This window comes from Copadichromis virginalis, linkage group LG9, assembly GCF_057382275.1.
Source record: "Copadichromis virginalis isolate Kocher_CV1m ecotype Utaka linkage group LG9, C_Virginalis_male_GT1.1, whole genome shotgun sequence".
NCBI lineage: Eukaryota > Metazoa > Chordata > Actinopteri > Cichliformes > Cichlidae > Copadichromis > Copadichromis virginalis.
The window spans coordinates 25,679,641-25,703,932 of record NC_140626.1 but is presented as its reverse complement, the minus strand read 5'-3'; the positions used below and the strand labels follow the sequence as shown (position 1 = coordinate 25,703,932).

Genomic DNA, 24,292 nt, shown 5'->3' with positions numbered 1-24,292 from the left:
CCCTTTAAATGAAGTCTGCTCCTCAGCGGCGGTGCACAGAACCAAAACTACAGAAAAAATGTGTCTTGGTCAAATAAATCGTGAATCTCAGGTGTACATGAATGTGCAGACACAGCTCGGGTGCAGGTACACTCTCATCTCCGTCCTCACTCCCTACTGCCTCACTGCGGCCGCTCTCAAACGTACGTGACGTCGTTTCCTCTCTCAAACATGGCGCAGGAGGCAGGTCGTTAATGGCAATCTGAGGGATTTACCCCACCTTCTGTGTTTATTTATGTTTGTCTGTTAGGGGCTCTGCGGCTGACATTACTAAAGGAATTACATCTCTGTTCGAGGAGGCTGCAGCCCCCCTTGGGACCAGGCACACCTCGCTCCAAATTCCGGTGCGACATGTTTGAGGGCAAAAAGACGAAAAACATGTTCCTTACACGAGCTTTGGAAAAGATCCTGGCCGACAAGGAGGTGAAAAAGGCTCACCATTCCCAATTGCGCAAAGCCTGCGAGGTGGCACTAGGTGAGTTGTGTTGTTTTAGCGTCACGTTGTTGCTGTCTTGGACTCATTGATTTAGACACGTCATGCACCCTTTCACTTATTAACCGGTTATCCTGCAACAATGTCGCAGTGTTTGGCAAGGCACCGTGTGCTTTTCGTTTATTACAAGCTGGCTCTTACTCCGGTCTTATTGCCCTGCGTAAGATTTCAGTAAAACCTATGCATTTAATTGACGTGGCACAGGCTCCGTGGAAATGATTCCGTATAAAACACGGAAATGGTGCAGGAGGGGTGGGTGTTTGCAACGCCGAAGCGATGCTGCGAAACTAGTAGCGATCTGTGCACAGGCCGGACATCACAGGGGAAACAAAGTTGTTTAAGGCTGTGTTTCTCTTTAGTCATCACCCTGACACACAAGCACACTCCATATATTCGTCGAGCGTAAACTGTGTTTCTCTAAACTACATGATTTCACCCCATTAAGGTGAGATGTTTGCGTCTCTTCCTGGTACAAAGTGGCCGTGCCCCGGTCAGTACAGGAAGGGCTGAAGACTTTTTTTTAAATTTTATTTTATTACATCTGTTATTTATTAACCTTTTTACTCGGGTGGCCTCGTCTTCTCTGTAAAACTAGACAATGAAGTCGACTTGGCGAGAAGCTTGAGGTTGACAGTTGTCAGTAGCACCTTTATGCTAGGAATGGTGTCATTTCTAGGGGTGGAGAGAAGATAATTTCCGGTTAGTACAAAAATAAAATTACAGTTAGAAGGATTTATACCAATCAAAAGGGAACATCGTTTAATACAGCCTATTAATGATTAATACACGTTATAAATTGTACTTTCTGTTCTTATAAACGTGTTTCTTCGCAATAAACCCAAGATTGATCGGCGTGCTATCTAATTAACTGCGCTTTTATTTTGAAATGAACGTCACTGCACGTCTGTTTGACCTTTTACTACAGGCGTGAGCTTCACTAACGTTTGCTAGCAAGTGTGTCTTGGGAAACATAACCTTAGGGGTGATAATTAGTGGTAAATGTAAATTTTGTAAAACATTATTAACAACAAGGAAATTCGCCCCGTAAAACATATATTTTTTCTCATGTTGGAGTTAAAATTAGCTCCATGCAGGCTAGGATTTTTTTTTTTTGTTTAGTTTTTTCCTGGTTAGTAATATGACACAGCTAGAGAAACAAAGAGTCCTGTTGTGAAGCAGCCAAAAATCCTACCTGTCCCAACAGTGCTGCCTTTATCAACACATGCAGCTGCTGAAGGCTTTTGTAGTGGCCTATAGGCAAAATACATGCAGCATATTTGTTTAGACTCTGCTGTGTTGTTTTGTGAAGCTAAACCACCCACATGAATTATATAGCTTTTTGTGCACAGAGCAGTAACATGGTGTTAATTCAGAATAGGAAGCTCTATGTAGCATGGCCTTAAAGCAGACGTACACAATTTGCATGGTTCTGTTCCTGTTATTAGTAGACAGTCGGTGGTGTTTCTTTATCTGGGGGGCTTAGGGACTTGATCTGATGATGTCATCAGTTGGTACTGATTGTCCTTTGCTTCTGATTTTCCTGCTTACCTCGAGGGTTTGATTAAAATGTAGACATTACAGCTGTGAGACAGAAACCAAGCATAAACCACGTGTAGTTTACACGGGCTATGCTTATTCATAAACCATTAAAGTCACCATGGTTACTGGCTGGCATATAGCATTTTAGCAGCTAGTTTGTTCACTACAATATGTTGTCATTCTGATTTAAAAATCGCTGGTTAACACTGAATCCTACTTAGCAGTCAGTGGCGGTGAATCTTCTTTAAAAAGAAAAAACAAAACAAAAAATAAAACCTTTTAACTTCCCAGTGAAGCCGTACGTGGGCGCTATGAAATACGAATCTCTGCAATAAGCGCAGTTGTAGCGGCGATGCAGTAGTGTATCAAAAACAACTGGGTGACCCAGTATACTGCTTGACTTACATAATCCCCTTTAGCTCTTGGAGCTCTGAGACATCTCTGAGAAAGTGCCTGTGCCACACTCTCCTCTCTGCTGTCACTGAAAGTCTTCCTGTTTCACATGGTGTCTGTTAAATACCCGTTATTTTCAGCGTTTTCCCGTCTGCAAAACAAGGTATCAGGAACAAGCTAAAAAGAAGCTACCTTCGCAAACAGTTCACCCTCATAACTCCCAAAGTGAAGTTCCTCCTGCGTTATCAGTTTCACTCGGCAGTTCACAAAAACTACATCATCTCAGTTTCTCACACTCCCCAAAGTGCCGCTTTAGCAGGGCCCTATTATCTGTGGATCTCACTGTCGGCTTCTTTGAGAGGAGCTGTCTGGTGGCAAAGAACAGTTAACTCAAAATATCAAAGGCCCTTAGACCGTATATGCACACTACCTCCTTGAATTCGGCTCAGGCTTTGGTTCATTGTTGTCACAAGTTTCTATTTTCATGTGATTGGATCTGGTTGGTCTCATTGTTTTGTAAAGCCAGCCTCCTCTTTTCCTCGAGTAGCTCTTGTGGCCTTTCGGCTGGTGAAAGATTGGTAATGTGAATGTACACAGCAGTCTAAACCAGGGGGGCTCTCTTCACGCCTCACTGCTAAGAAGAAGGAGCACTTGTTTCCACCTGAGCAGTTCAGTCCCGCTGAGCACAATGCTCATTATCTCTCCCCTTAGGGGTGTATGATCTGAGGGTCAGCTGCAGAGGTCACAAGAAACCTGTTGCCGATGAAGTCCTGCAGAGTTACCTGCCAGCCAAGGATGAGTGAGACAGAAACACTGTGACTAAGTCAGGGATGTAATTTTATTCGGTGTTGTTGTCAAATTTGATTGTAATGTAATACACAGTCACTCATTACCACAAAATCTTAATACATTGTTATACCAACAGTGGTAATAGATGAGAATAGTGAACTGTGTTTGAGTAGAGCTCGATCAGTACTGGACGTTTGGGGGGAAACTGATTTTTATATATTGACCCATATGCTTTACACTGGGGCAAAGTTAAAGCGACCTATGGTGGACACCCTGCTACTTACTTAGCCTTTTTCATGGTGATGCTATCCTGCTACATGTGCTGCACAGTCCTGAGGGCAATCCATGTTATAATATGGATACAGTTGAGATATATCTAACATGTTTTATATATAAATAACTATTGTCAGCTTGGTTTCTGTAAAGTACTGATTGTTTGGGTGATATTCATTAAATATGAATGCATTATAGGATGAATACTAAACAAATAATCAATAAACCATCATCTAGGTGCTATATTTACTCAGCCTGCAGACTTATGGAGTGCTAATGGTAAGTTCTGGTTTCATTGGTTGGTTCAGTAGAGCCCATCTCCTCCCTGGATTTCATTAATTCTTAAATAAAGTGGAATAGATGTTGGTGGTCTTTGTTCTGCGTTTTGTCACTCTAGCTTTTCTAGTAGGGCACTGATGCTGTGACTGCCAACCTTTGGCTGAGTCCATTTAAAAGAAAATTAAAGACATCTGGCCAACTGGTTCGGTCATGTTAAAAATGATGGTTTCTCTGTTAATGTGTACTATCACTTAGACTTCTCAAAGGTACCTGCACTTTCCTTAACTGCTACTCTGGCACATAGAGGTTAATAAACATTTAATAGTCAAAAATCTTCCAAGAGAAGCTTGTTTAATATTTAGCCAAAGTCCCGTGCTACTTAAATACATCTAACATTTATCAATATTTTTATTACTCCAACACTCATGAAGTCAACATGATTAGGAAATGTTTCCTGCTTATTGACTGAATTTGTGCTCCACTACAAGGTTTAATTTGGACCAAACAAAAAACACATTTCCAGCCAATGCCACTTCACTTTGAGCTTTGCTGTGGCAAATATTTTCCCTGTCCAAGGTCAAAAGAACCTTGAATGAAGCTGTAAACAGAGACAAAATCAGCAAGAGTTTGCAGGGTGTACTTTTGCACAGAGCTCAAGGCCGCTGCTTGCATGGACTACCTTCTCTTTAGAGCTGACCGGGAAGCCAACAGGACAAATGTACCTCTGATCATTAAGATTGGTGGGCACGTGCTCCTCCGTGATAAGCTGCACCATAGTCGCCACATGCTCAACCGCAATAAGCACAAGGTTACGAATGGTGCCGTCTGTTAATTGGGGTTTTTGACCACGATGCGCAAAGATGCCACACAGCCTTCCCTGGATGTGAAGCGCAGGAGCTCAAGGCTGCCGTCGGGGGGCAAGCCTTGAACGTCTGTACTCCTGCAAAATAACCAACACTAACTTGCATGCTTGACAACCTTTTACTGCCATCTTTCATTCTCCTCGTGAAAATTTAGCAGAAGGCAGCCAGTTTCCTTTTGATTTCTATGCAGCTGAGGCACACCAAGTAACCTGCTGATGACACCACCAGACATTTGGGGCATTGAGGCGTTGAGAAAGTGTAAATGAGGGAAGCAACAGCAGCTGTCAGCCTCCTTTTTTATGTCACTTTTATTTGCCAAGGTACTGTAAATGTTCGGGGCTGTTTGATCCTAACTAGAATCTGATTATACAGGCACAGTTCAGGTCAAATTCTTATAAGTAAGAAAGGCATCAGTCGAAAAAAGAATTCATCTTGGAGCTCTGAAAGGTTTGATATGACCTCGAGACTTGCATATATTATCTTTTTTCTTATTAGAGTCATGGCGGAACCTTCAGATTGCTTGTTTTGTCCAAGCAACACTTTAAACTCCAAGCATATTCAATTCAGAGTTATATACTATATATTTCTATACTACTTAATTTTAGATTGTAATGTATGTGTAAGAAGAGAAGTACAGTAGATTTATTGGGATAAATTGTTCTCCAATCATGTTTTCTCTTCTGTTTCCCTAAAGAAAAGGCCCCACGCCTGATTTCTGTCTCATTTCCACCCCTCCAGACCAAGTGCAGACACAAAAGCTGCTTGTAACCCCAAAGGTTGACTGGTGTTCAGATAGCGAGCAGTGGAGTAGTTAACATGGCGGAGCCTATTCTAGCTCTGAAAGCACAAATAATCCTTTTATCTGTGCAGTGGAGACTGTTTAGAATGTAGAAAGGAGACTGTTTTTGTCCTCCTCACACTTTGTTATGCTTACACTGATATGTCAATACATAATACATCATTTCTTTCCACTGATGCCTTCTTCAGTCCTGGGACAGGTGATAAATTAATTATAGTCTACTGCAAACAGATGAGGCACATGATGAGAAACCCTCCTCCCTTTGTGTTGCTTTCAGTTTCATCTTGCAGGACTTTTTTTTATCGGGGTCATCTATCTTGTATTCATCTATTAGCTGTATTAATTTGTGTAAATTTGCTACTGAGCAAATTATGTGTCGCAGTGATAGTTTTTTATTGAGTTTCTGGATTTTTTGGGTGGGGAGGGTTTTTTTTTTTTCTTTTTTGCACCTTGGAGGAATATAAGTGTTTATAGGTACTTTAATATGGTTCAACTTATAAATAAGTCCAATGTCTGCAGACATGCTGGCTGTTAACCAGCTGGGTGCCATTGTTTATCATTGTGAAAGTCTGCAATTTGAGCCGTGTATTAATCTGAGTCTTAATTTAGATCAGAATGTAATGAATATTATGGTATTCTGAGCTTGTAGAGCTGTCAATACTTCAGTAGTCACATAGTAGAGACTGTAGAGATTGATTGGGAACATGCTGTGGAACAAAGGTCCCTGAACTGGATGAACTGGATGAGCTTTAACAAAGTGGTAACAAAGTGAATTCAACTCATACTCTCATGGCTACTTGAAACCGACTCCATAAGCAGAAATAGAAATATGTGCGGCCTGGTACAAAAAACACCTTTGCTTTCTGTATCTAACTTATGCTTTCATGACAGTTGTGTGTATATAGGGAGTTTATTTATTTAGTTTTTAAAACAATTCAACCATCAAATTTTTACTGAGGCTAAAAGTTTGGGCACGGCAAAAGGTAGAGGCAGACACAGCAACTGCTGCTGCTAGCAGGTTTGTGCTTCACCGCTGCTGATTCGAGACCCTGCAAAAGGGCCTCTGTGGTGGCGGTGTATTTTGGAGAATTTATCATTTAATTGCTTGGCAAATAAAATTGCCTTTGTGTGGATAACTAATAGAGTAAAATCAGTAGAACTCCAGTATTTCTAATAATGGACTGTCTGTGGATAAATTTTGCTAGCTGAGCTTGCTGTTGCTAGCAAACAGTAAAGCTCAGGGCAGGTGTGTGGTGCAGATGGAGCTCGTCTTGAAGTGACAGGAATGAAACATAGTCATTGTTGATGGTTAGTCTAGCTCACAAGCTAGCACTTTCTGAGTGATGTAAAGGGACAGTTGTATTAAACTGCACTACAAATGGTACAAAATGGTGCAGATACAGTAGTAGTGCACAATACAAGTTAACAACTTGTGTCCTTGTGCCAGCTCTCAAATGTCAGGTGATGTCAGAGGGGAATTTTAAACTTCTCTTTTTAACAAATGTCCAACTTCTGCCATAATACTAACAGTATCACTGTAATAATGAAGTATCACACAGTGCTTGTGAGTGTAAAGTTCCCCTAAACATGGCAGGGCAGGTAGAAGACGACAGGTGCACTTACAAAAATGACTTGTATTTACCTTCCCTAGGCTTAGTGTTTGTCTCCAGATTCTGTAGCCTGCACGCTGATAATAACCCGGTTTTAAAAGAAAAGCGGTTGTATTTCATACCAATAGATAGAAGAATGCTACATAATGTGTCCAACCACAGTGGAATTATTAAAGATGCATTAATTTTAATAACAAAGCCAACAGCTGAGTAATCGAGACCTTGTGGAGGCAGAGCGCTTTGGGACTTTTTGGCTACAAAATTAGAGCCTTGATTCAGCCATGGGAGTGAGACTGGTGATTAGAAGGGCTTATGCAAGTGCGAGTGAGTGGGCTGGTGGGACACACACATGCACACGGAAATGTAAAGCACGCATGCCCAAACGCATGAGTGCACATGTGATTAGGTAGCCCAGACAACCTCTGACAGTCGTTCCTTCTTCCACACCGAATGTAATTACCGCTGTGCAACCTTTTCTTTCATCGTGAACAGCAGAAATGTCAGAGGTCTGATTTTTCTCAGGCTTTCTTCGGTGATCGCAGCTACGCCATGTTTGCCTACAACAACAGTTTATTCTCAGATTGGTCAAATGTAGTGCATTAGTGTGAGCCTCTGTCTTGTGTGTGGATATTGGCTTAAAAATTAGGCTTAAATGCCTTTTGTTGATTATTGAGTGTACCTGAGATCCAATCATGACAGTCTGGATACCGGGTTGTAGTGTTTCACTGTGATCATGATTGTTTTTGGGGTAAAAGCAGTCTGACTAAAATGAATGTTCGCTGATCATTGTGTATGGTGCGGTTAGTGCCAACCGCAGGATCCATGCCAAATGCAGATGGGCTCTAAAGTCTTTGAAATGGAAATAGTGCTGCAGAAGGCGGATGCCCTTTGTCGCTCTCCAGCTCCTTTCTCAGGTGATGGAAACTGAGTCAGAAATTAACCTCTAACCTCTTGCATATGTATATGCATGTGCATTGGTAGCGATTGCTGCGGTCCCATTGTGAAGAAGTGTTGTGTTATCATAGTGGAGATTTTTTTTTTTTTTTTTTTTTTTAACTCATCCAAGGTCCAGGAATTGATCAGGCTGCAGTGAAGTCCTTCACATTGTCTCTCTTTCTTATGTCTTATTTCTTCTGTGTTATAGATGATCAAAAACATGTCTGATTACAGTCTAGAAATGATTACTGTCCGCCTGCACTGTGGTGGCAGCTTCACAAAAACAGCAACACAATGCTTCTATTGCACATACAAAAACCCAACCCCATAATCATAGAGCTAATAAAAAGGCAGGTTTATTAAGCTTATTTTCTTTGGAAAATAGCCTCGTCCTTGCCTCTGCTTCCTCTCGCTTTCTCCCTTTTCTCTCCTCCCTCTGTGTCTGAACCCAGTGTCCCCTCCCAGCGAGCTGTTTTCTAGCTGCTTGTCTTGTGACGTGTTGCGGAGCATCTCCAGAGAGCTGCCTGTTTATCTCTCTCCCTCCCACCAGTGTAGCAGCCGTGTGCATGCGCTGCTGTGTCTTAATTGATGAAATGTTAGAGGTCTCGTGAGATTTTTTTTCTTTTTCTTTCTTCTTCTAGTGTGGGCGCATGCGCGTTTTTGATTGCATTTGATTGTTATTCCGCGCATGAACTTTACGCTGGCTAAAAATGTCTACTTATTGAATTAGTGTTGATCCAGCAGCTTTAGTCAGCTGAGATATATTTGCCCAGGTGAACGCATCCTCTCAGGGCTGCCATTGAGTGCATCTACCTGCTGTGCACACTGTTGTTGGCGTCAGTGATAATGAGCGAATCCTGCAACAAGACAACCGTACTGCAACATTTCGGAGAAGAATTGCACCCTGGATGGGTTACAGTTTTATTTCTGTTTATTTTTGCTCCAAGCCTTCTCTCACAGATGTCCATGTAGAGTTTACTGGTAGTAGCAAAACGCAAATGTCAAACATATCCTAACAAAATTTTTCATTTGGTCTCACTGAGACAGAAAAATAGAGAAACACCTATTGATTTGCATAGCAGTAAAGCTAAACTGGCAAACAGAAATCGACCATTTGCGAGTTTACTGAGGCGCCAAAAGTTTTTGTGTGCACTTTGTTTGCACCACCTGCTGCACCCCTTTTCCTTCTGACACTAGGTTGGTACTTGACCTTCTCGAGATGGGCAGCTTCATTGCCTTACAGCCTTTTAGCCCTGTTTAGATTTAATGTAGAGAAATAAGTGAAAACTTGTCCGATTCTCGTCACCATGTCTACTTGCAGCAAAAGTAACCAACGACATGCATAAACACACATGAGGAGGCCTTAGGATGTGTGACTCCAGGGTTTACGGTCCTGCCGACTTATTCCTGTGGCTACTCGCAGATTGCTGCTGAGGAATGCTTCGTCATGGCACTCGGGCAGGGTGGCGCACGGGAAGGGGGGAGACTCAACTTAGTCTGCAAGTAGCTCCCGGCAGCAGTGGGAGACGAGAGGGAGCAGGTTGTTTTGAAGCAGGAGTTTGATGTGTTGTACGTATGATGAAAGCAGGCTGTTGTTCTGCTCGTGCTAGCAGACTTGGCGTTTTCTACAATTCATCACCACGTGTAGCCGGGGCGTCTCGTAAATGTAGTACACTCTTAGCCTCGGTACAGACTTCCATGAATATTCAAGCACATCTTTTATCAACGCTGTTTACAATCTCAGAACACAAACACTCCTTTTTGAGGAACGGGCTGTGAACTGTAGTGGTCAACAGCATATTTCTCATTCAGTCATTGCTACATTTTCTTCTCTCCTGGTTTTAAACTGGCAACCCTCCCACAATCCCACTGCTAACCTTTTGCTCAGGGCTTCCAAATACTTCCCGTGCTGATTCATCAGCCTTATCTACTATGGCTGCCTATTGGAATGCTAAGTGGCTAACTACACTGTTGTGTACATATCTAAGCCATGATCAGCTTTTGCTGTAGCTCAGTGTAAGTGTGATTGAAGGGGATCACTGATAAGCCCCTGTGAAACACATATTATATAAAGCACTACAGGAACCTGTCTCGGTTCACTGTCAGGTTCAGCGATTGAGTGTGATGTTGGTGTCTCTCTCTTCACATCAGGCTGTGCTTATCCTAGCATCTCAGTCAGGCACTGTCTCTTACACATATGAGGTTTTTGTGCTTTCATCTGTCAGATTATTGGCTGTTAGTTGCTCATACTGTTATATCTGTGTTGTGTATGGCTCACACCCTAATATCAAATCACCGTGCCTTACGTGCTCTTTTCAGATAAGTGCATTGTTTTAGTAGTGCTGTCATGCTGTCAGGGGTGGGATTTGGTTGTTTTGTGTGAGCTGGCTTCAGGCTGAGGCACTGAAGCTCGGGTCTCTTCACGATGTCATCATCTCATGAATTTTTCACAGGCGGCCTTCATGTGTAGGTGTCACATAGCAGACTTTAGTTCACAGGCAGGGACGCGAGCAAAAAGAAGCCGTGATCCGCTCCGAAACGTAAATAAAAACGGTTAAAGCAGTTATGAGTGAGATATAAATCACATTGTGATATTTGGTGGCGCTGACTCAGCAGCTTGCATAGGTGTTGTGATACATAAGCTAGTTGGGGTTGCAGAAGTGAATGTTTTCTAAATATGAGGAAGTTTTTGTTTAGGTTTTTTACTTACCCATCAGGAGGCTGTTAATATAGCAGGTGCTACAGTATGATTTTATTGTGGGGGGGTACTTGACTAGAATGTGTGTGTCTGTGTCTATGTGCTTGAAAGTATTAATAAATGCCCATTTTGTAGTCTTGCCAGCACTCAGAGGCTGCACTCTACCCACTCTTGCCTTTATACAGGTGTGGAGACTGCATTCACTCCAGAGCAGAGTGGAGCAATGATTTGCCAGCTTTTTACTGACCCTCTCTGCAGCTTAGAGACGGTTTTATTGGGAAGGGGGCACTTCAGTAAATGACAGCCTCAGGGTATGTGGGCTCGCCCTAAAGTATCTAGGCTAAACTTTTTATAGGACTGGCAGGGTTAGCTGGAGTGTGTGAACACAGGTGCTCAATCTAACAACTAGCGTCTCATTTTAAGAAGTAGTCCTGTGTGATTATGCACCAGAGAAAGACATAGTTCTATACGTAGTTGACCCACTTGTCCTTGGATGATGAAAGAAACGTGTACTGCAGGCCTAAAAAGACTCTCTCCAAGGGGGTCAGATTGGATGTGCAGACATTATTGCTCATTTAAGTCGTAGTGTTAGGATCTGGGTCAAAGTCAGGGTAAGAGTGAAGAGACAGAAAGTTGGGGGAGCTTTCAAAGACTTTTTGTTGCTTTGTGATGTGGGCGATGGCTGATGAGCAGGATGGCTCCCTGTAATGTATCTTGTGAGTGTATGTAAGCTATAAGAGACCTATAACAGATGCATTAAGACACCTGTTATGGATTAATCGGAGCAGTTTCCTGTCCGCCAGTCATTTAGCTGTAATCCTGGCACAGCAAAATCAACCCTGTAAGTAAGAAAGAAGTTGAAACAATTGATTTTCATTGATAATGTTTCTACTAGTTCTATTTTGTGACTTTAGACAAATGAGCCAACTTTATTGGGATTTTTGTTCATTTTGAGAAATCTCTGCCTATGGGGCAGTCTGATTTTTGAAGTTTTAGTTACAAAGTTTCCAAGTTTTATCAGCTGGCCCACAAAAGCCCCTTCAGTGGACCCCTGCTCTTTTCCAAGTGTGCTCATCGGACTGAAAAGCAGTGAGCCAATTGGCTTCATCTGCATCACTGTCACCCCATGTGACAGCTGTGTGGAGGAGGTCTTACTCTCTTCTCCTGTTATTTCCTCTTTTATACCACAAACAAGTGTGCAGAAAGCTTTAGTTATGCAGCACTAACACTAAATACCTTGGTACACCTTGGTTTCTTTGTTGCTGACCTTGAAGATATCGTAAATCAAGAATGAGGCTTGGTAAATAAATCACAAAGGGTTGACTTCTATCAGCTTGTGATAGCAAACTAAAGTTTGGAGATATCCTATGTGGGAAGGCTCCTTTAGATAGTTTGGTTTATTGGACAATTACAGCCCAGTTTGATCTCTAGTGGGATAGACCATTCAAACCATTAAATAACCAGTAATCTTTTTCTTTTCTTTTTTCTTTATTTTGCTACAAAAACAAAACCCAAAACATCCTAAATATGTTTACACTGATTAAAAAATTTCCTCTGCTAAGTAAGAATATAAAGCTGTTAAGGCATACTGTTCAAACAGCTCTTTATCTTCTGTCATCATAGAAACACTAGTGTTCTTCTGCGGGGTGGGGCTGGTTTCCTTGTCGGTAAGAAGGCTGTAAAACTGGCAGGGAAACCGAAAGATCAGATAAGCACTCTCATAATAACTTTAATTTTAAATGAAGTGGAAAGTTTAAAATGATGCCCTCCTACCCTGCAGTTTTCACACTTTGCGAAGCCATCCATTGGGTCTAGATTGGACCCTTTGGCTGTTTTCTGGCCTGTGCTTTTCTTCATTTCTTCCACTACATTGAACTTTTTACTCGTGTCTTCTGGCCAAAAGTGTGCCTGTGAGTTTTCTGATTGAGACCACAGATCACACTTTGATAGCTCATTTGTGCTTCCTTGTCTTGTTTGTGACAAGTGCAGTGTTTTGGCTTTTATATAGCAACGTAATTCAGCTCAGTATCCAAGGAAGGAAACCATTACATCATGACTCAGTTAGTAAAAGTGGAGACAAATTAATAAGTGTCTAGGGTTCTGTGTGTGTTAATGCTACTCTCTCATCTTTGCCCACTTCCTGCTTTGCCTCACAACTCTGCATATGTTTTGCTTTGAAACCCACGACTGGCAAAGCGGCCATAAATTTCCATAACTTTAACATCCATCTCATGTCTGTCCAATCCTAGGAGTGTCCAGCACTGTTCCTCCTTATCATTATTACCACCAGCCACTGTTGCTATGGTTTCAGTGTTCAAATCCTGAGGTGACAGTTTCTCATCGATGCACGGAGCTAATTACTTGATGCTTACTTACACAGTCAACGTGACAGTCCCCACCCCTCCTGTCAAAATGACTGGTTTTGTACTGGCTGCTTGTTTGACTTCTCTGTGCATTTGCATAAATCTGATAGCAATCCAAATAATTGCTTGACGTGAAGCTAATGTTGATAGTGGAATAGCCAGGGGTCAGCACGATTATAGTTTCACACATCCCATAATAGAGGCCTCTAGAGACTTATTGGAATTTTAGTGTCATGCAATACCGACAGTAAGCAGAGCAGGAGAGATGCAATTTTACACCACGTTTTCTTTCATGGTAACATGCAGTGCCTGCAGTGATGTAGCACTGATGTTTGACTGGGTCTTTTTCTATCACGTTTGCTTTTTTCCTGTTAAACTGAAGGGATAGAAATCTGAAAGATCGGACGTTAATGATTATTCACTTTGGAGACTATTTCTTAAGAGCTAATTGGTCAAGGTTTGGTCAAAATTGAAATGGTGTTCACTAAACGAGGTATCAATGCGACACACTAACTTAACTCTAACTCTAAAACTGACCCATTCAGAGTTGATATTACAGCTTCAGGGTGCCAGCGTCTCAAATGCTCGTGCACTGCAGTAGTGCTGTCGTGGAAGGAAAGCTCTGCGTTGCACAAACTTTATTGTTTTCTGTGAAATGCTTTCCATTTTCTTCCCTCCTCCTGTTTTGCCATTTGCGAACTAAGTTCTTCTTCGTTCTTGTAAAGTCTTGGCAGGCGATATAGGCGATACTGCCACCATAGCTTCCTGTAGTGTAATGCAGTTACAAAAGCACATATGACGCGTTGAGAATTTTATTTATGGGCGTCATCGATTATGCCGACTAATTGTTTCAGCCCTAAACAATTGGTCGGCAATCGACACCTAATTCGGCACACCTTGCTAGTACCATGTTGGCCTTGAGAACTGCCTTGATCCTTTTGTGGCACAGATTCAACATGGGTGCTGGAAGAATTCCTCAGAGATTTTGGTCCATATCGACATGACAGCATCACACAGTTGTTGCAAATTTATCAGCTGCACATCTATGATGTGAATCTGCTGTTCCAGCCCATCCCAGAGGTCCTCTATTGGATTGAGATTTGGTGGCTATGGAGTGCATTGGAGTACAATGAACTCATTGCTCATGCTCAAGAAACCAGTTTGAGAATATCTGAGACTTTTGCATCTAAAACAAAGCAGCAGGAACCCTGTTTTTTGACACTGTGCGTTGGGCTACATACAGCTCCTGCACAAACACACACAGGGTGACAACAAACCAGGTGAAGATGGCTAAGTATGGAAGAATAGCTCAATCAGCCACAATGTTAAAACCCCCTTCTCACTATAGTGCGGGTCCTCCTTGGGTATACTGGAGTGGATCCTTTGGGACTGCATGGAGGCCATGGATTTGAACTCTTGGGTTTCTTTGTTGTGTCTCTTGACTCGTTCCTGTGCAGTTTTATATGTGGCAGAGAAATGTTGTTCAGAGATGTGCTGATCTACAGTCTTCTGTCTGTTGTTAAGCAACATCATGATAATCACTGTAATATGATTCGTTATCTCTGAAGGCACACATGATTTCCCACTCCTATGTAACCTCGAAATTATGTAACCAATTCAGATAACATACACTAATACTTAATCTCTGTCTCGCAATTTCAGGTCAAATATCATTTGTTTACCGATTACATGTTTCATATTCAGAGCATATACTAGAAATATATGTTGAAAAATGGATGCTAGGCATAAGGTGAGATAGATCCTCTGATGTCCTGTTGCTAATAAGTGAAAATATCTGCCTTAGTATCAGCTCAGCTTCTACAATCATGCTTTTTAACTGAATCAAGAGAATGGGGGAAACTGTCACAGCCTTGTTATTCATTAATTATTAAATAGATGATTTAGACATAGCAGTCACGATCCTGTTCTGTCTGCTGTAGAATAAAGACGTTAAAAGATGATCATTGCTTTGATCTTATGTCAGATTTGAATCCATGTGAACAAAAGTCCTGTGGGCCGGTTGTGACTGCATGTAAACGGATGTATAAATTAGCATCAGACAGTTCGGAAAATCGTCCTCTCCTGAGTTGCGCAGTCAAACATGGTTGAAACCAGCTTTAATTTACTTCCACAGTGTTAAGAGCTAAATATTCTCACCAAGTGGATTTCTTTGAAAGGACCCGTTAGCCTTCCAGCAGTGAAATAATTGAGCTGTCATTTCATTACTGGGGTTTTTCCCAATCATCGCTAGGCTCGTGCAATTCTGTGAGGACGATTGACACTGTTTTTTAAAAGCTTCCTCATTGAAGGCTCCCTTTAATGTCTAGTACCAATTGGCCTCTCTTCCGCTCTCTCTAGCTCTATTTCTGTCTCAGCTTCTCCATCTCTCTCTCTCATCCCTCCCTCTGTGTGTCTGCCTCTCTTATTTTCCTGCTCTTCTGTGTCAGTGCTCAGCAAGTTCATACAACTGCTTTCAAGCCTGGAGATCTGTGAAATAAACACAAATGTTGGCCTGGCTCACGGACACGGCGCACACTGAATAATGATTACATTTTGGGGACTGAGTGCTGCAGCTGAGGCAATACACAAACCAGTCTCCTCTCTAGTTGCCGTTAGGGACGCAAACAAGACCATCACCATGACGAAACAAGCGCATTCAGGCGGAACCCCACCCCAACAAGCTGTTCAGTGACCGCATCAACTTAAAGCATCAACTTAGATCTTTTGAATGCAGATGTGTTTGAAAATTTACTATGTTGATGCACTAAGATTGCAGATATGTTGGATGTGTGCAGCTGCATTGTAGCTTGGAGGCAGGGGGGGGTCCTCACTCTGAATCAGCCTTTGGGAGGTGTGAAACTGAAACACTTTGTTGTCATTTATGAATATTTGCTAAACCATAAACATCTATTGTCCAGAATTAATAAATTTTCCTTTGGCTCCAGCTAAAACCTTATTGAAGGGTGCCAACAGTTCCTCTGGGAAGGAAATTGGTGGCTGCACATAGATGTCAGTTTGGAGGGATTATTTCTGCATAAATTGACCTGATCATTTGAAACTTTTGGCCATGCATAATATGAGCTTTCAGATATTAAAAAATATGTAAAATACTGTCCACAGATTCCTATATTTGACTTATTTAACATGTTACTTTTTTTTCTGTCTTTCAGAGGAAATCAAAGAAGAATCGGAAAAATTAAGGTAAGCAGTTGATGAATGGAGTCACACAATAAGGCAGCAAAGGTCATTTCACGGGTTTTGTCACTCCCTGCGTGTTCAGGCACTGTAAAATTCATGACTCACTTGCAAGTCTTTCTGCTGCTTTTGCCTGTGTTCAGACGCGTAAAGGGGATTAAAACTGTGTATGTGTGTGTGCGTGTGTGGGTGTTCATGTGCATGTCTCTGGTGTTTTTGTTTGTGGCTCTCTGCCTGGCTTGTTCCCAACAGTGTCTTGCCTTCTCATTAATGGATTTCTTCATGAAGCTCTGCCTAATGCCTGTGTGTGTGTGTGTGAATGTGTGGGGTGCTCATGAATGGGCTTCGAAGTATTATGGGCTTTGGAATGAAATGTAGCATGAATGCCACCTCGCCTCTTCCCCATCCTTTCTTCCTCACGCCAGCTCATTTTTATTTCCCACTTACATTTCTGTCCCTCATCATTTTCCCCTTCGCACACAATCCTTCCCTATTATTTCACTCACTTCTCTCCAAATTAGATTTACCAGTGACTCAAAATTCATCTGAATTTTAAGGTTAGGGATTCTGTGCAGCCAGCACCAGGCTCACAGAAGTATTGCTGCTTGTGTTTTCACCTCAGGTGCTTTACAACTCTTTTCGGATAGATGCAATACTCTAGCTTTGCTACTTATGAATACAAACACCCTGGTTGAGCCTGCAGCCCAGTTTAAATAGGTTTTCTCTGTGCATTCATTCTGTAATGTAATTGCAATAGTAGGCATGGGCAGTGTCTAACTAAGTACATTTCAAATCACTGTTTAAAATCAAATCTTGTTACGATAGCTAAATATATGCTAAGGAAACGGGTACTAAGCATTACTGGCTAATCTAATCACTGTGATATTTAAACAAAGCAGCCACATAAAGCTCATGTTGTATGAAAACCATTAATGGTGTTTTAGGAAATTATTCCAGAATCATTTCATAATCTTAAAAAAATGCTCTTATCAGTTAACTACCACACCACGTAAAGGCCTGAAAGATCAAACATTTAAGCTCTACAAAGTGACCTGCACTCGGTACAGTTTACATGAGTTTACATGAATTAGGTTTTCTCAGTTTTCTGGGACCACTAAACATTGAAACTTTCCAATATTCTCAGGACTTGTTCTGTATCTTGGTTTCAAGTAAGTGTCTTTAAAATTGCATTCTTGCCAAAAATTACAGCGTCGATAACGCACTAATCTGCAAGACTAGATCCAGCTTTTGGTCTTCCAATAAACCCGTCTGCCATACTTTGATAACATACACTGTAATTACAGCTGCTCAGCCATGGTAACCCATGCTATGAAGCTCCCAGTACACAGCTTTTGTGCTGATGTTAATGTCAGAGGAGGACTGGAGCTCTGTCGGTATAGAGTCAGCAAGGGTTGGCAACTTTTATGTGTCTCAGCACGCAGCGACCCAGCTTTGTAACTTTGAGCTGCTGTGTTCCTAATGCCTTTCAGTTTGTAATAGGGCTGCCACAAAGGATTATTTTGATAGTCGACTAGTCACCGATTATTTTTGCGATTAGTCGACTAATCAGAGCATGCATCCATTGGACGTAAAACATACAGCTTATTGCACCAGCAGCATCTGCTCTTATATAACTATCATTAGCTTACAGCTTTAAGTGTTTAAGGTATGTGCTGACTAAAAATAAAGACAAGATGATAGTTTATTAAATTTTAATGAAATTTCCAGATTGTTTCGGTGAAAGTTAATAAACTCCTTGCTATCTAAAATATAACAGGACACCGGAGTATTTTCCCCAGCATCTCACACTTCTGATAATCAGCTGTCTGCTTGACGTTTATTCAGCTGTGTAAAAACTATAACTTTAATCTCAGCCAAACCGATTTACTCAGGAACAAATAAAATACTAAAAAAAGCCAAACAATAACATTTTGAAGTTATCTAAGTGACTTATATATCATGTTTAACCTGAGTAGCGAAAGACAGCAGTGGGTTTGAAAACGATTTGCCGAGAGTCCGGTGTTCTCACGGGCTCCAGTGAGCCTAGCCCCCGGCTCGCTATCGAGCTAGTGGGTAACAGACGTCTCCGAAAACGTCGGAGCGCTTTTGAAAATATGTGGTGTCTTGAATAACTGAGCAGTTATTTGAGGTTTACACAGCTACATTCTCGCCTGAAAATATGTTAAACGTTTAATTTGTGACCCAGAAAGAATAATAAGAGTAATATTAAAACTAACTAGCTGCCGCCATCGTTGTAAACTGAGCTGGGCTGCGCTATGAATTCTGGGACAAAGCTTCTTCTTCTTCGGGGTTTAACGGCAGCTGGCATCCTTGTACATGCAGTGCTGCCATCTTCTGTTTCAGTCCGTTATTACACTCTTAAATCCTACTACTTATTCCTGCGCCTTTTGTGATCTTACAAAGCTTCAAACGACGCGTCGACTATTAAATCAGTCGTCGACGATTTTGATAGTCGACGTAATCGTGACTAGTCGACTAATCGTGGCAGCCCTACTTTGTAATAATACCACTTGCAGTTGAACTAGTCGGAAAGAAATTGCACAAACTGCCTTGTTGCAACAGTAGCATCCTGTTACAGTGCTACGCTCTTTAGAGCGACCCATTCTTTTACAAGTGCTTGTGAAGGCAGACTGCATGGCGAATTGCTTGGTTTTTTTTTTTTTTCTTATAAACCTGTGGCAACGAGGTGTGTCCTAATACTTTTGTCCATATGGCGTAGCATCTAGAAACAACAGCCAGCATTCTGACGCTTTACCACTTCCTGTTTTGTGCACAGGTCTTTCTTTAAGAATGTCAATAAATTTTTTTAAAAAGCTCAAAGTTAAATTGTCATCAGGAAATGGACACTGGTTTGGAGTCGGTGTGAAAAGCAAAATGGGGATTGCATTTGCCAAAACACAGACTGTTTACCTGCATACAGGCCAAAGCCTGCTGTATGATCGGCCAACACAGCATGTAATGCAAACAGACTGAAAGCTTCCAGCACCCGATTTTCTCTCCCTCGTCTGAGAACTGTGCTTATTTAAATGCTGATGTATCTTTGTAGAGATTAGCTCAGGATAAAGATGGAGGAAACGCTCTGGTTCTGTCCAAAGGTGACAGATTTGACCAACCGGCAGCCCTGAAGTCCTGAAGTAGTACACAATAAGATAAATTCTATGCATTCTTTTCGTTTTCTTTGCCAGGAAATTAGATAAGCTTTGAAAGCTATGAAATTAAAAGCAAAGTGCAGCTGCTAATGAAAGCACATGTGACCTGATTGAGAGCTTGTAAGGAAACATGGCTCCAGTAAGGATTTTTAAGCGCTTGTTTCCAAGATAAAGATGAACCTTTGACTTCAGCATTTAATTGAATGCAGTATTCAGTTCCATGTAATAACATAGCTGCAGGATGTGCTGGCTGTGCTGTCTGACTAGAACTCAGTTTTATAGTGTTTATGTTTTATAAGCAGCCTGAGCCTGACATTGGGCTTATAATAAAGGGCTGAGCAGGCCAGGTGACATTAAGCAGGGAGTTCAGGGATAAACCAGCGGAGACGAGCTCCCTGCAGATCCACAACATAATAGCTGAGAGAGAAATTGAGACTGGGTCAGACCAGTAATAAGCTGACAGAGTGGATGCTCTTGCTGAATCATAGCAAAGATCTTTTTAATCATTTTAATGTTGTTGTCCACAATGTTTTTGAAGAAGACTGTAAGCCTGGTAAACGGGTTCATGTTTTCCATTTTTATGCTCGATATTTGTAGCTCCTTCCCTGTCCAATCATCTTTAATTTGTGGTAATTAATACCCATTTCCTCGGCTGCTTTCAGACAACTTATATTATATTCCTTTCCAGCGCTCTAAGCGTTCTCCCTTCTTCTGCTCTTCTCTGAGCACCCTCATTTTCCTGGTGAATTCATGCTGCTTGATGCCTCTTTAGTTTTTAACTGGCTCTGAATCCTTTTTTTCCCTCTTCTCTTCTTGTACAAGCGATCCGTCCTCGCTTCTTTCTCTGTCTCTGATTGTGCCCTTCTATGCTCGGCGTGGTCGTCCCTCTAAAAAAGAGCTGAACTCGTCCTTTTTCCGTTGCCAAGACATAAACAATGCAGCCCCCTCCACCGCTAGCCGTCTCCCTCCCTTTCTCTGTTCTTCTCCTCTTCCAGCTTGTGCAGTCTGGGTGTGGTGGTAGCGCTTAGGGATGCTGTAAAGACATGGCTGCTGAAAGCGATGGTCTATATTTTAAGGCTGTCTCCGGTCTTTTAAAAATTCCGAAAAAATAGCTGTGCAGTTACCAGTCGTGCAGGAGGAGATGCTTTATCAGCATGGACCCATGGCAAAGCTTGAATTACAAAACCTCTGGGATTACTACCCCAGGCACTACATTAAATTCAGTGTAATAAAATCTGTTCTTACTATTCATTTTCCCCCTCAGGAACAGGATAAAGCACAGGGTCTTCTTTGGTTTAGCTTGTTTGATGTCCTGCTTCAGCTGTGGAGCAAGCAGAGGTTGTTCTTTATAGTGAAGCACGCCATCCCCGGCGCTTTTTCGTGTTTGTTTCAGGCTTGGATGTCAACAAAAGTGTTAGTGTGTCATGTTGATTTTTATGCCCCGTTTCTTTTCTTGTGACTCCAGATGACAGACGGGACCGCGGAGCCACAGTGTTTATCTCACAGTCTCTGTCCCTTTCTTCCTCTTTTTTAAAATGTATTTATTTTCCTTCCCTCCCCAGTCCACCCGGTGGAGATGGCAAATCAGGTTCCAGCACTTTACCGCCAATCAAATCAAAGACCAACTTCATTGAAGCCGACAAGTACTTCTTGCCGTTTGAGCTGGCATGTCAATCCAAATGTCCCCGCATCGTCATCACCTCGCTCGACTGTTTACAGGTCAGTGGCGGGACAAGTCACACCGCAGGCCCCCGAGTGCTTGCACGAGTGTTACTTTATGGCAGCGAACTGTGTGCTGGGCTCTGCCTTTACTGTATCTTTGGATGTCTTTGAAGAAAAATAAGTTCTTTTAATTCCATGCTACCAGGTCGTTTAGTTGTGTTTTTGCATATGTGTGTTTACGTCTGCATGTTCGTGTGACTTTTAGAAGCTGATAGCGTATGGCCACCTGACGGGCAGCGCCCCGGACAGCACGGCTCCGGGCAAGAAGCTCATCGACAGGATCATCGAGACCATCTGCGCTTGTTTTCAAGGACCTCAGACTGACGAGGGCGTGCAGCTACAGATTATTAAGGTGTGCTGCCGTCCCCCTCTTCTGACATATCGCAGCTTGTCGCAGACACGCTCAATACACACTTTAGAGAATTTAATTAGCTGACAGTCATTCCTTAAAAGACCACATCTGTGTCTTTATGTGGCTTTGATCTGCAGCAATCTTTAATAACACTTGCTGTTTGTGGCTGCAGCAGATAATCCTGCTGGACTGTTGAATAATACAATATTATTTTACCTTATTAATATGTATGTCATTTGAAAAACAATCTGTAATTATATTGTAAATACGATTACTTTTTCATTTTATCTCGGAGACTTACCTGACAAAGTCAGTGATAGTGGCAACTATTTAAGTTTTAATATTAGTTGTGAATCTGTTTTATATTTATTGTTAATAACTTGCTGTCCCTGCTTTGTGGTGTATTGTGTTGTTCTCCTGATAGACTATATAAAAATGGACAAAGCCACAGTGACTTTGGTTTTAAAGACTTCTACTTAGCTTCATGGCTGCTCCCCTTTTTTACACCTGTGAGTGACCCTATTTAGGTCTGTGGGCGGGGATTCCTCCCTCGTAGCTGTGAGGTTATGAGCTTATTTGAAGTTTGTGCATCAGAAAAAGTTCAATAAACTAGATTTTCTGACATACTTTTGTAGGGCTGTTCAATATAACGATATATATGGGATGACGATATACAAACGTCTATCGTTTCCTATTACGCTATCGTTTGTTTCGTGGTGTTGCAAAATAAACTGTTTACAGCAATATTTTTTCATCGTTTTGACGGTTACTGTAGTGACCTGTAGCTATATTAATTTCTTAAAGTTCTCTCGTTCTCTTATATTTAATATAACCACACTACAGACGGACAAGCGCCTGTTTTTACATGTTGTCGTTAGCAACAACGATGGTAAAACCATCGCGTGGCTCCGCTGTCCGCTTGTTTGTTTTCCACGTAAACCTTTCACAATAAAGCTCAAGATCCTGTTGAGACTTTTCAAAACAAACTGAATCATGTGATTGAGTATGCAGAGTTTTGACGGATGAGAAGCAAAAAAGAGCCGCCAGGTGCTAAAAAATAAACCTTAGACTCAAACGTTAGAACAGGCTTTTCCCCGCAGCACGGCGTGTAATAAATACTCACAAAGAAAACGGCGGCCGTTACAACCTTTGCCTAAAAATGTGTAGTTTCATGCATCGGTTAAAACATTCGTCTCCAGGTTCACGACGCCCAGCTGGAAACACTTTACGCAAGTCGAGCTGCCCGAGATTCACAGAATTTACAGAAGATTTTGTGATTTATATCGTTGTCAGGACGATAAATGTCTTATATCAGGATATGAGATTTTGGTCATATCGCACAGCCCTACACTTTTGAGAGGTGTTTGCATTTAAGATTTCGAATGCTGAAACGTCCAGCTGTTCTTGACTGCATCAGTGTTTGGCTTTTGGTTTTTTGCGCAGCTGCGATTCTCGGCTTTTTCTCGTCCTGCGTCAGCAGTTAATGGTAGTTTTTGGTCTTTCCTTTCAGGCTCTCTTGACAGCGGTGACGTCTCAGCATATAGAAATCCACGAGGGTACTGTTCTGCAGGCCGTCCGCACCTGTTACAACATCTACCTGGCCAGCAAGAACCTCATCAATCAGACCACAGCCAAGGCCACGCTCACACAGATGCTCAACGTTATCTTCGCACGCATGGAGAACCAAGCAGTATGTTCGAAGCCTCTGTAAACACCGAATCGCACAGAATTCTGTTTATGTAGAGACACCATGGACAGCTCATCTTTGGAGCGGCTGTCTGAATCACTGATGCTGTCACTAATGCATAAAAGCCAGTGAAGCTAATATGAGTATTAAATAAATTATAGCGCTAGCCTAAACAAATCTATGCTGCAGTCAAATCTGGAGTCAGAGTGGATTGGAAATAATGTCTTTGCTTTCTGTGACTGGTTTACTCGAGCCACCAGATTTAATTAAAATCTGTTGTTTGCTTTGTGTCCAGAGGGACATTTTAGTTATTGCCTTCAGAAAAAAAGGCAAAAAAAGCTTGCTCTAATGTCATCTTTTTCTTTTTGAATGACACTTTTTCCCCCCTTCCTCACCTGCCTCCCTCCTTTCCTTTTGGACACATAGCTTACAAATCACAGGCTATCTTGGTCTCTGGCCTCCAGAAAGCGTGACCGCCAGGTAAAGCGTGCAGGACTGCCGTGACATGCCTGATCCGACCTCTTCTAAACTCTTCTCTGTGCATCTGTGTTTGCGCATTAGAGCTTTTTTTTTTTTTTTTTTTTTCCTTCCCTCACTCATCCATCCATGCACTCATCCGTTCTCTCCTCCTTTTTGCTCCTGCACCGCACAGGAGCAGGTATGCTGTGCACTTCTTCCACCGTATGCTTGCTGTGGCTTCTGTTGACTTGCCCACAAATCATCTCGCTTTCCTCCCGCACCAGTTAACATTTTAGTTTACAGTCACACCTGGGCGCGGTAAACGCTGTACAAGCAGGTCAGCTGCGCCCGTCTCATTCCTGACGAGTTTTCTTATGCTTTGCTTCTTGAGAGGGCTTTCAGAACAATGAGCCATTGATACCGAGTCAGACGGAGAAATGCGAGGCAGGAGTCGGTAGACGAGGCAGACTTTGAGGCAGAGGCCTATTGTTGTGCTGTCGCTGCCTGCCCAGTGCTGCTGCTGCTGCACAGGGAGATCCACTTTGTGTGTCTGTGTGTAGAAGTATTCTGCACGCTGTGATCACAGCTATCACACTATCCGACTGAGGTGGCATTTAAATAATGAGCTTAGTT

At 42.1% G+C, this 24,292-nt stretch overlaps 1 protein-coding gene across 2 annotated transcripts in view; it reads left to right on the top strand.

Annotated features, from left to right (window-relative positions):
* Positions 1 to 199: 199 nt before the first annotated feature.
* arfgef1 (ADP-ribosylation factor guanine nucleotide-exchange factor 1 (brefeldin A-inhibited)) overlaps positions 200 to 24,292 on the top strand; it is a 55,525-nt gene continuing 31,432 nt past the window's right edge. Inside the window, exons 1-6 of one of the 2 annotated variants that reach the window (XM_085468474.1) lie at positions 200 to 514; positions 16,245 to 16,275; positions 21,002 to 21,158; positions 21,367 to 21,513; positions 23,024 to 23,203; positions 23,627 to 23,680. In XM_085468474.1, coding sequence (XP_085324600.1) covers positions 391 to 514; positions 16,245 to 16,275; positions 21,002 to 21,158; positions 21,367 to 21,513; positions 23,024 to 23,203; positions 23,627 to 23,680 — 693 coding nt within the window. In that variant the 5' untranslated portion in view covers positions 200 to 390. The remainder of the gene's footprint in view (positions 515 to 16,244; positions 16,276 to 21,001; positions 21,159 to 21,366; positions 21,514 to 23,023; positions 23,204 to 23,626; positions 23,681 to 24,292) is intronic. The other variant, XM_085468475.1, reaches the window with a different exon arrangement.